This window comes from Melospiza georgiana, chromosome 27 (assembly GCF_028018845.1).
Source record: "Melospiza georgiana isolate bMelGeo1 chromosome 27, bMelGeo1.pri, whole genome shotgun sequence".
Lineage (NCBI taxonomy): Eukaryota > Metazoa > Chordata > Aves > Passeriformes > Passerellidae > Melospiza > Melospiza georgiana.
Window position 1 is genome coordinate 4,557,324 of NC_080456.1, and position 12,262 is coordinate 4,569,585.

At 47.3% G+C, this 12,262-nt stretch overlaps 1 protein-coding gene across 2 annotated transcripts in view; it reads right to left on the reverse strand.

Annotated features, from left to right (window-relative positions):
- Positions 1-4,582, reverse strand: part of ARHGEF12 (Rho guanine nucleotide exchange factor 12) — an 89,004-nt gene extending 84,422 nt beyond the window's left edge. For both annotated transcript variants that reach the window (XM_058041158.1, XM_058041157.1), the window contains exon 1: positions 4,134-4,582. In XM_058041158.1, coding sequence (XP_057897141.1) covers positions 4,134-4,165 — 32 coding nt within the window. In that variant the 5' untranslated portion in view covers positions 4,166-4,582. The remainder of the gene's footprint in view (positions 1-4,133) is intronic.
- Between the last annotated feature and the right edge of the window lie 7,680 nt (positions 4,583-12,262).

The following is a 12,262-nucleotide window of genomic DNA, read 5'->3' on the forward strand; positions in this document are numbered from 1 at the left end:
AACTCCGAGAGTGAAAAGAAATTAATGGCGCACAAATGTTTCTCCAGTGTCATAACAGGATACAGCCGAGCTCGGGCCGGCCTTTGGTGGCCAAGCAGAGGCTGGAAATGGCTGAATTTCAGAATTCCAGCCTGGCCCCAGCGTGGCCTTGGGAAGAATAAAGGCCTTATCTCACTCGGCCATGCACAGCACACAGCAACGCCCAGAGCTGGCCAGGAGGGCTCCAGAGGCAGGGAATGTGGGCACCCTGCAGCAGAAACAGGAAAGCTCCTCCAATAAACCCTGCCACCCCTCAGCTGCTCACAGATCTGCCATCCCCCCACCAAAAACAGCACCCAGCAACAAAAACCCAACCAAGCACCAGCGAGCGGCCAAAAGTAGATTTTTTTTTTTTTTTTTTCGGGAAGTCTCACCTAAATGCAGCTCTGGATGAAGCTCAGTCACCTGACCGATTTTAGGATAATAAAAGGTCCCCTGGATGTGCAGATTTCCTTCCACTGACGAGCAAGTCGAGCCAGATGAGCAGCTCAGGGGTGTCTACCTCAAAGAGCTCCTCAGCCCAGCAAGATAAATGCCACCTTAGGAGGCCTCTGCACAAACACAGCCCGGCTAAGGGAGGATTAAGCGAAGGGGCTGTAAATGTTTACAAACATAAAGGAGCAGAGCAACAAGGCTGCAGATGAAGAGTTTGATACGCTCCAATGGGCATCAGGACTATGAAGAAAAAGCAGCTGACAAAGTAAAAGAACATCCTGAGGGAAAGAAGGGGAAGTTCTATCGGTGTTTAACTCTCTCAGATCGCCCGGCAGCCGTGCGAGGACCGCGGCTCTCCTGGGGAACGCTGTGCTGATGTGTTTTTAAGCCTCAAGTGCTCTTTAGGAGATAATTTTTTGTGTTTCTGCATCCTTTAGGTGCTCCCCAAATGCTGCTGGGTGCAGTGTGTGTCAGGAGCTCCTCCACCAACTCAGAACAGCCTTTAACATCTGCTCTGCCTTTTTTATTTAATGCCTGACATCCCCCCACTCCCCAGGCACTCACTTGCCTCCAGACTGAAGGCACTTGAAGAAAAAGACACCAGAAATCGATGCTGCTTTGGGAGTTCTGATAACAGAATCCTGCTTTGGGAGTTCTGATAACACAATGTGAGCATAACCACTACCAAAACTAGCTGGGTTAAGGTTTAGTCCACAGAGAGAATGAGCCCAGACACACTCAGATATGAGCTGGCCTGACTGCGTTTCAGCAGTGCCAGACATTAAAATCCATTCAACTTTCCTGGGAAAGAGAACAAAAATAAAAAAAAAAAAATTAAAAATATTATATAAAAAAAAAAGAAAAAATAAAAAGGAAAGGAAGGGACTTAATAAAAACATCATTTATCATCCTGGCTCCAAAACAGCATTAGAAATGGCCATTCATACACTCCAAATTTATATATTTATATAAATATATATTATATATTTATAATTTTATATATTTATATTTATTAGCTATAAATATATTTGTATATAGTATATATTATATATATGTGTATGTAAATTTTTATGTAAACGTGTATAAAATTATATGTAAATTTATATATTTAATGGTAATCATGACATCATCAACAGATCTAAAATATGTCAAGGATGAGAAGTGCAGCCTGCACGAGGGAAATGTGACAGCTGTCAAATCACTGCCACCTTAAACTGCAGGGATAGCAAAGGAAATATCTGCTGACTGCAATGTGGGTTTAAGCAGCTCTATATATGCAAAATGCAAATATGTAAAGCTAATATGGAGGAAAATCCAGGCCCAAGCTGCCCTATTATATTCCTAATGCCATCTGGCACGGATGCAGGCTGGGTTCTCCTGGTTTAAGGCAATTCCCATCTCAATCCCACCAAGGAAGGTGACTGACAAACACAAAGGGAATTGGACATGTCAGATGATTTATACCACGGAGGTCTAATGACAGTGGAAGCATCAATATTATTTCTATGGCACCTGCTTTGCATCCTGAGCTCTAGAGGCAGAGTGAAAGAGGCAACACAGACTCTCCCCAGGCCTGAAGGGAAGGGCAACATTCTGCAGGGACAGGAGTGATGAAAATCCATCCTCTGCGAACCCTGCACAATGCTGGGGATGGAGAGGAATGGCAGAGATGGGAACAAACACCAGCACCGGGTCTGGGCTCCTGCTGAAAGGTTCAGCCAGGGAATAAATCAGAGAATCACCAGAGATTCTCTGATTGGGATGGTTTGGGCTGGGAGGGACATTAAATCCCATCTCATTCCCATCCCCTGCCATGGGCAGGGACCCCTCCACTGTCCCAGGGTGCTCCAGCCTGGCATGGACACTTCCAGGGATCACCATCATCATGGTGACACCTCACCACCATCCCCACAGGGAACAATTGTGCCCTAATGACCAACCTAACCCCGCTCTGAGTTTGAAACCATTCCCCCTTGTCCTGTCACTCTAGGTCCATTAAAATAGCCTCTCTCCATCTTCCTTGTCGGCTCCTTCAGGTCCTGGCAGGCCACAATGAGGTCACCCCAAAGCTTCTCCTCTCCTGGCAGCACCACGACCATGACTCTGCACCCCAGAGCTTCAGGCCAGAGGTGAAAAACAGTGACAAGAAAAGATCCAGTTCCTCCACATTCCCCCAGAAATCCCAGGGCTGTGGAGACAGCTCCTCACCTGCCACTGAAAGCCTTTTGATCCAAAACCTTAATGGAACACCAAACAGAAACATCCTCCTGACATGACTGAGAGCAAAAGGAAATGAGACTTTTTTTTTTTTTTTATTTGGCTGCTCCAATTCAATAATGGAAAGTATTTTGTTTTACTAACAAGTAAATTAAATTCCGTGTTCTCGTGTTTTTCCTTTCCATGCATCACTCAGCTGCTCCCTGGGATGAAAATCCTGTCGTTCTTTTTGATATCATGCAACTGCCACAAGACATATGGCCTGAAGTACGTAACAAAATCCTCACAAATCCACTGAAATGCCTTTTTACTGTCATTGCCTTGCCTGCTACACAGCAAAAACACCCTGCAACTCAACAATCATTCACGCACTGCAGAAGAGAGAATTCTGCTAGGACAAACCACAAAATTAATTGCCGAGATTTAATACTGTGTGAAGAGTTGTAAACACAGATTGTACACAACTCTGAGCTGTCCTAGAGCCTTTGGACTGTGCTGTGAGGATCTTTGGAGTACAAAAAGTCTGGGTTTAAGTCAGAACCACATCAGCCTCTCTCCTGCCCACACCTGGAACCTAAAATTGGTAAACTCAAGCACTCAAAGCATCATTGCCCCATCCCAGCCCCAGCCTGGCTGCTGGGTCAGGAAAGGCCTTGGCCACACACATTCACACCTTAACCACCAAACAGCCACCACAGAGATACAATAAAATACATTCAATGGTTTTCACAGCATACAGTGTCAAAAAAGGTATCTTTTCTTCCCATTAAAAAAAACCAAAATCTGAAGACACTCATTCCACGCGCATGTTAAAATGTTTCCTACTTAACTTTTTTTTTTTGTCACATTTTTCTCCCTTCCTCTGAACCACCCAAGCACAAAAAAGAGCACTCCAGAGGCAATGAAAGGCACCTGCAGAGCAGCCCAGAGGCCCGAGCAGGTATCCAAAGGCAGGTTCCTGCTCAGGGAGACACCAGCAGACATTCCTGCTTGTCAACTATCCCTCCTGCCCTCACCTGGAGTGACCTCCCGGCAGTACTTGACCCAAGGAGACCCAAGTGCATCCTCAACGCTCTCTCTGAGCTCAGCTTTGAGCTGGATGCCGAATTCTGGTGGTTTCTGCTGCTCCATGCCCTTGCAGGAACCCTCGCTTTCGGTGTTCCCCGCAGCACCAGCCCATCCTGGGAGCTCAATTGCCGCCCTGGCTCCTACAAAGTCAGCCTGGCAGGCCTGGAAGCTGCTGGACTTAAAATGCGTCAGTTTCAAAGTTAACCCAGTTGCTTTGACAGTCAGGACACCCTTGGTTCCCAGAACCTCTGATTAAATCCTGCTTTTGAGATCCTGTCTGTCACTGAAGCCAGAACACAAAAAGTACGTGAGCTCTGCGAATAGTCATACTTCAAAAAAATAAAAAAAATCAAGAAATCCCATTTTATACTGACCTGTCCGTGATTGTGGACTGTGTGCCACTCATTGGAGCCTTTGGCAAGAAGTCGTATTATCCAATTTACATTTTACTCTTATTGCAGGAATATGAAGGAGGCTTTGCCCCTTACATGCACCGAGGTTCAGGATCCAGCCTTGCTCCACAAGAGGCATGCACAGAGGACAAACTCAGTTCAAGGGCAGGAGAAGGGAACAAAAAACCAAGAAAAAAAAAACAAAAAACCAAACCCAATCCAAAACAACTCCAAAACTCTTCTTTGCAGTCAACCCAGAATATCCAAACCACGGAAGTGGGGCGTGGGGAATAAAGAAAAAAAAAAAACTCCAGCAAGAAAAAAACTCCAACAACAAGAAACAACAAAACAATCTCGGCGGACTCGGCGGGGTTAGAAAAACCTTTTCAGAAGCGGCCGATGGTGCCCGTGGCCGTCCAGCCGGGCTCAGGGGCTGCGCTCGGGGGGCGGGCGGCGCTCCCCGCCCGCGGCCGGGCCCATCCCCGCTGCCCGCCCGCCCCGACCCCCGCCTGTGCAGCGCCCGCAGGGGTCGGGCAGGGCGGCCGCCTCTAGGCCCGGGGCTCCATCCCCCGCCGCTCCGCCTCTCGCTCCGGCCCGGGACCCAGCGGGGCGCTGCGGGCTGGCTCCGCTCCGCTCTCCGCTCCGCGTTCCGGGCCGAGCCCCACCGCGCTGCGCTGCTCCGCTCTGTTCTGCTCTCCCGGGCGGTGCTGGCCCCGCTGCGCTGCTGGGAGAGGCGGGAGCGGCGCGTCCCGAGGAGCCTGCGCTGCGCCGAGCCGGGCCGGGCCGGGCTGGGCCGAGCTCGCTCCTCCCCGGCGCCTCCGGGGGGCTCTGGTACCTCCGGCCGCTCCGCCCCACCGCCGGATCCCTCCGCCGGCCGCCCTCCTCTTCCTCCTCTTCCTCCTCCCTCTCTTTCCCTTCTCCTCTTTCCCCTCCTTCTCCTCCTCCCCCGTCTCTTCCCCCGCTCCTCCTCCTCGCTCGCAGCCCTTCCCCCGGTGCCTGCCGAGGCCTTTTCCCTTCGGGAAGCGTTTTCCAGACCCGCGGGCTGTTTCCTTCCCTTCCCGTCTCCGCTCCTCCCTCACCCCGCGTCCCTGCCGAGCAGTTTTCCATCCCCCTGCGTCCCTAACCCGAGGAGATTTCCCCTTTTCTCTCTCCCTTTTTTCCCTTTTTCCCTTCTCCGTTCGACACTTTGCCGTGTCACCAGCGCCCAGAGCGCCCGCGCCTCCATCTCCATGGAAAATATGACACAGGCGAAACTTGGAGCAGAAAGAAAATAAATAAGCAGCGAATGAAAAGAGTAGAAGTGCCAGGAGCTGTGCAGAGCGGCTGTGCTGTTTGCTCCCAGGCCTTTCGTGGCTCTGTTGTCCAGTCCCGCATTTCCCACGCACGGAAATTTCATTTCAGGTTAAGGTCAGCATAAATCCAAGAAATTGATCCCTCCCTGTTCATTCCGGAAACACTGCGGCCGAGGGCCTGTTCCTGCGACCCTTCAAAAGTAGCAAAACATGAGCCACACACGGGGTGTTTGGGCATTTAAATTTCAGCAGGTAAATTTCAGTGGATTTCCTTTCTGTCAGCCCAGCCTGAACACAAACACATGAGCCACACGGGGTGTTTGGGCATTTAAATTTCAGCAGGTAAATTTCAGTGGATTTCCTTTCTGTCAGCCCAGCCTGAACACAAACACATTAGCCATACGGGGTGTTTGGGCATTTAAATTTCAGCTGGCAAATTTCAGCGGATTTCCCTCTCCTCAGCCCAGCCTGAACACAAACTCAGCCTTGCTGTAAATCCCTGCTGTCCATGCCGTGTACAACACAGTCTGAGAGAGAAATTCCTGCCTGGAATCTGCACAGAATCCCAGAATGGTTTGGGCTGGAAGGGACCTTAAAGATGATTTTGTTCCAACTTTCCACTATCCCAGCTTGCTCGGACCTGGCCTTGAACACTTCCAGGGACCCACCACAGCTTCTCTGGGCATAAAGAATTATTTCTTTCCTAATATCCCACCTAAACCTACTCTCTGTCAGTGTGAAGCCATTCCCCCTTGCCCTGGCACTATGAGCCACTTGGAAATAACTTATAATAATTTATACCTGAGAACTTCAGGAATAATAATTTATACCTGAGAACTTCAGAAAACTTCCATGCTACTCCTCCAGAAATTACAGCAATCTCTGGGCAACCTCATTACCCTCACAAATATTTTTTTTCCTAATATCCCACCTAAACATGCTCTTTGTCAGTGTGAAGCCATTCCCCCTTGTCCTGGCACTATGAACCACTTGGAAATAACATCTATACCTGAGAACTTCAACTATCCATGAAACTTCCATGCTGCTCCTCTAGAAATTACAGCAAATAAAGAATTATTTTTTTTCCTAATATCCCACTTAAACCTACTCTCTGTCAGTGTGAAACCATTCCCCCTGGTCCTGGCATAACAAGCCGCTTGGAAATAACATCTGTACCTGAGAACTTCAGGAAACTTCCATGCTGCTCCTCCAGAAATTACAGCCCATGAGCAGCACAGATGTTACAAGCCGCTTGGAAATAACATTTATACCTGAGAACTTCAGGAAACTTCCACGCTGCTCCTGCAGAAATTACAGCCCATGAGCAGCACAGATGTTACAAGCCGCTTGGAAATAACATTTATACCTGAGAACTTCAGGAAACTTCCACGCTGCTCCTGCAGAAGTTACAGCCCGTGAGCAGCGCAGCTGTGCAGTGAAAAGCAGGATGTCTCCACTGCCAGCAATTCCTGCCCCCTCTGCACAAAGGAACTTGTGGAACACCACTCTCCCCACCAAGAGCAAACCGCCAGCAGACTAAAATAACCTTATTAGCTAATCCCAATCATCCAGGACAGCACGCTCCCTCCCTTGCATTAACCTTGCCGGGTTGTTCCTCAAAGCAGGGGCACTGGGAGGTGGGGAGTGGGCTCCTGGCTGGGCACACAGGACCAGACCCTGCCCGAGGGCACGTCCAGGCTGCTCTGCTCCACCGAGCTGTGTCCTGCCCGTCAGGAAGCCGGCAGACTGTCTGAGCACCCGGAGAATTTCTTGTTTTGTTGGAGTTCGCAGCAAAGAGGGGAAGCGTGGGATGGTATCGTTTTTTTTACACGGTGCTTCGCATGCATGCGCAGGGCATTCGTGCTTCCTTTTTTGGCTTCCTTTTGGGGGGGAAAAGAGAGGCTTGGGGAGAAAAAAAATAATAAATAAATGAAGTGTGGGAGTGCAAGACAAGCGGCCGCGTCTGCCTGTCCTTCTGCAGCTGCGTGCAATGCAGTCATCAGTGCTGATGAAGTGACTGAATGCCTCCATATATCTATATTTATTTATTATATATCTCTTTATTGCATCTCCTCTGCAATAAATCCCTCCCTGCTTTGAACTTTGGGAACATCGAGTACTGTGCCTGGAGAGGGGAAAGCTCCTGGGAGATCTGATTCCTGGCAGGCCCAGCATTTGCATATTAGGCCTCGATGCTTTTTTATTACTTTAATTATATTTTATTGTGCATGACAACATAACGAGAACAATTAGCTGGAGGAAATCCTAAGACAGATTCTGAAACTGTAACTGCTTCTCTTTTCTGCAAATGCTGATTTTTTTTAAAATTTTTTTTTTGTGGGAGCTGGTTACATACTTAGATTAAGATAGATGTCTATTTATGATAATTCTGTTTCACAACCTGAAATATGAGGTGGGGAAATCAATAAGCAATTACAGTGTGCCCATTAATTTTTATCTTTTTTTTTTTTTTGAGCTCTGACGTTGTGACTTTACACACAGAACCATCCCGTGGCAGGAGGGTTGGAGCAAGATGATCTTTGAGGTCTCTTCCAACACAAAACCATTTTGTGATTCTCTAGCTAAACTCCTCAATCTGTTTTTTAGTCCACAACAGAGCTAAGCAGAACCCTGAAGTGGAGGAGATTAATTCCTATAGATTAATTCTTATTTTGCCTTAAAATAAAGGTCACATCCTTTAAGGTGCTTTAGAGGGGCTCCTGTAAAATCAGATTTATAGAGAAAGCGTTGAGCGAGGCTCCTTTGGCCAAATCCCCTTTTCCAAGCTCGCACCGAGGAGCTGTTGCCATCTGCTGGGAAAACCTCGAATGGCTCCTCTAACCTGAGCCCCGGGCAGGTAAAAGGTAAAATTTGGGGAAAAAGGAGCATTCCCGATTTGCACCGCTGTCAACTCAGCATAAACAGAGATAAAAATCAGCAAAAAGTGATGCTTTAAGGTTTTAAGTGTGGATAAACAGAGCCTGGGAGTATTTCTCTTTTAGAAAAAATGATTCAGTTTGTGTTTCAGATGATCAGGTGAGTTTCACTGAGCTCCACCACAAAATTCAAGTGCATAAAGATGCTTTTGCTCCTTAAAATTAATCAATTTCAAGCCAGTGAGAGAATACTCAGGATTTTGAGCTGTTATTTATGCTCACTACAAATTGCTCAGCCAGCTCCTGTTTTTCTGCTGCTTTTGGAAGCCAGCTGCCAAACCTTTACACCTTGGAGGGGAAAGGCACAGAGGAAACAATTCCCAAGTTCATTTCCCAAATATTCCCAGAAATTTGTGACTGCTAAGGAACACAGGACCTAATCCAGAAAACACAAATAAATCTGTGCTGCGTTCCACATTTCTGTGCAATTTCATCTCCCCCCTTAAAATGGGCACCAGATTTTTCTCCCTACAATCCTGCACTCTGGAAATGCTGGTTGTGGGACACAAGGCTTTGCTGATTTTGAGACACAGAGAGCCTAATCTAGCAAAGCTTCTGGAGTGACAGCTTATTACAGCTCCTAAACCTGGATAATCCACGGGGCAGTCAGCATTTTTATAGCACTGAGCTTTCATTGCACATCAGCATAAGGAAAGCAGCAAGGACAGAGGAATCTGCTGCACATCCTGCCCTGAGTCTCCTTCTCTTTCTCCATCCTCTGTCTGGGGTTAAAAAGAATGAGGTAAAATCTAAAGAAATAGAGAACATAATTTGAGGATTGTGCCACTGGAGAGATCTCATTCTGACACAAGACACGGTTCAAACAGCACTGCTGAAAATCTGTGTTCTGTAACATTTGAGAAGCTGCAGAAGCTGAAACTTCCTTCTTCCCATACAGAATTATCTACCTGCAAACCTCTATTACTTTACAGAAGCTTTTCCATGCACTTTGATATGTTATATTCCTTCTTTTAGTAATTTTCTAAGGATCTTTTACATTGTTGACTTACCAGCTGCCAAGCTGCTCTTGGAATTTGAGGCAAACAGGGCATTGACTTCTTTGGGCATGGCAAACAAAAAATATCTACCTGTAAACCTTTATTACTTTACAGAAGCTTTTCCGTGCACTTTGATCTGTTATATTCCTTATTTTAGTAATTTTCTAAGGATCTTTTACATTGTTGACTTACCAGCTGCCCCTGGAACTTGAGGGCATTGACTTCTTTGGACATGGCAAACCCCGTGGTATTAATGAAAAAGCAGATTTCAAAGACTTAAAATGCTGCTCTTACATCAGTGCCTGGACTACTGCTGCAAGGGAATAAAGCTGTGAATATCAAAAAAAATCCATTTTTTTCAAGTAGAAATAGGGAGTTCAGCTACAAAGAGAAGGCAGAGGACTGATAAGGGAGGTTAATTTTACAAAGCTCGACTGCAGGGCCAGCAGGAGAAGCAAAAGGCAGGCACAGGGTTGCCTGTAAAGAAATAAAAGGATGATAAAGAATGAAATTAATTGGGTGTAGAGGGGCAGATCTCACTTTCCACAGACAAAGCACATCTGACCACTGACAATGCCAGATCTCGTCACTTCTGAGGACACCACACCTGTGAGATATTGAAGCTCTGAAGCAAAGCTCCAGAACTCTGCTGTACTTTCTTCTCTGCTTCTGGAGCCACCTCAGAGCTTCAACAAAATCCCTGCACAAATTCTTGGAGGTTCTGAGACAAAAAACACCTCCAGAGGGCTCAGTGCTGCTCACAGCTGCTCCCCAGCGCTGGAGGGGTTTAAGCTGGACTTAAGGGTTACATGCAAACAACTAAATTGGCTTAACTATTTATAGGAGCCAGGACTTTTGGTGTGCTGGATCTGTGGCCATCAGCAAGCAGAGAAGCTGTTTACCAACACACCAGCACAGGGCTTTGCTAGGCAATAATATTAATTTATGGTTGGGGAAGGGATCACAGTGTGGAAACACAGGAGATTCTTCTCCCATGGCATCCAGGGCATGGAAAACAAAGGGAATATTTTTGCTCCATCCCTCTGAACCAGTGAATGTTTGATTCAAGCTGAAAAGATTTTCTGAAAAGCCCTCCAGAACCATCCAGTGCAACCCGTGACTTAAGAGCAGCACCCAAGCAGAGAAAGCCAATTCCTCATGTAGTTAAATAATCTTTATTTTTATAAAACATAATACAAAGCATCTACACCATTCACTGGTGGAACATTAGTTGCTATTACACAGTAATTCAGACACAAGTTATTATTTCACACTAGTTCTGCAGTTTCCTCTCACAGTTTGCTCTAGCCACTATGGACTAGCCTGAGGACAGGTCCCACCCTGTGCTCCACAGCTTGGAATTTGTACTTTTGGGCCTGTAAATCTATGCTGGAGCCCACTAAATGGGCTGTGAGGCCTTGCTGTGCCTCATAAAGCCATTTCTAATTGCCCTTTTGTTTCCTTGCTTACTTCCCAAAGCCTCAGAGCTGAGCAGTGCTCTCCTTCTTCCAACCACATTCAGAAAAGGGGGGAAACCTTTTCTGCTTTCCCAAACTCAAACCATTGTATTTCAAAATCTCTTCAAACAGGTGATTCACAGATTCACTGCCATCCTCACCCACCTGGGCAGGTGACCCCAAAAAGCTGCACTCCAACCCTCAGCAAAACTCAGAGCCCAAACCACCAGGGCTGGTGGAAACTCTTCATGGTGGGCAGCTCAGCAGCAAGGACCAGGCTGTTTTCACCCCCAGGACCTGTTTGCTTTCACCTCCAGGACCTGTTTGTTTTCACCTCCAGGACCTGTTTTCCCCTGCATTTCTGCAGGAGATGCTGCTGCTGCAAGCCCTCATTTCCTGCTCACGCCAGTGGCTGAGACACTTTTGGCTCCAGATTCCTGCAATCCTGACCAGGGAAAAGCCAGCAAACCCCTTTTCCTCAGCTTGGGGCTCCCTGTGAGGATGAAGCCGACTAAAATAACATTTTTCTGACCTTTATGAGCACGTCCAGCTCACTCCCTGTGACTCCCGCCCTTTAACACCTTTGCCAAACACCTCACTCCTGCTTTTGGGATGTTGGGAAGTGCCCAGCTCAGGTGACAAAACTCAAAGCAACTTTTATACACAAACCACCCAGAATCCATCAAAGGTGGCTTGGTGCTGAATGGAAACACCCCATGAGGTAGGTAAGACTGCACCCACTTCCCAAAGTGGGTTAAGTTGAGGCAAAAAGGCTCCTGGATGTGCTCAACAGAGCAGCAGAGCTGGGAAAAAGAACCAGCAAGCCCCAACCAGCCCTTCTGGTCTCCTTCCAAGGCTTGAGAGTGCTGGATGGGTCAAATTTGCTCTCCAGGACCAGCTCATCAGTTGGCCCTGCTCATCTGAAGGGGTTTTTTGGGGCTTCTTCAGGTCTTTGGCTGCTGCAAGCAAGGCTCAAGCAAAAGGGGGCACCTGAGCTGCACTGGAGGCTCAAAGGAAATGCTCAAAATCGCAGCAAAAACAAAGGAACAGCTTAAGGACGTGCAATGAAATCAACTCCAGGAGCTGCCAGCTGGGCATGGTTTTTCCCTACAAATGGGACTGGATAAGTATTGCTTATTTTTCTCACAGGCAGGTTTATTTTTTGCTTTAAAAAGATCAGATTCTGGGCCTCTCATTTCTTTACTGAGCTGTAAAATAAATCTCTCTGACCCTCTAAATGTTCACTTTTGTAAAGTGACTCAGACCCAATCAGAGGGAAATCAAAGCATCAGTTCAGGTGAAGGAGAGCCAAGGTCAGTCTGTGGCTTCCACAGGGCAGATTCTGGGCAACCACAAATCCCAATTTGGATTTGGGGAATGGCAGAGGGAATTTTGGTGTTCTGGAGACAAAATCAGGGCTTGGCTCAT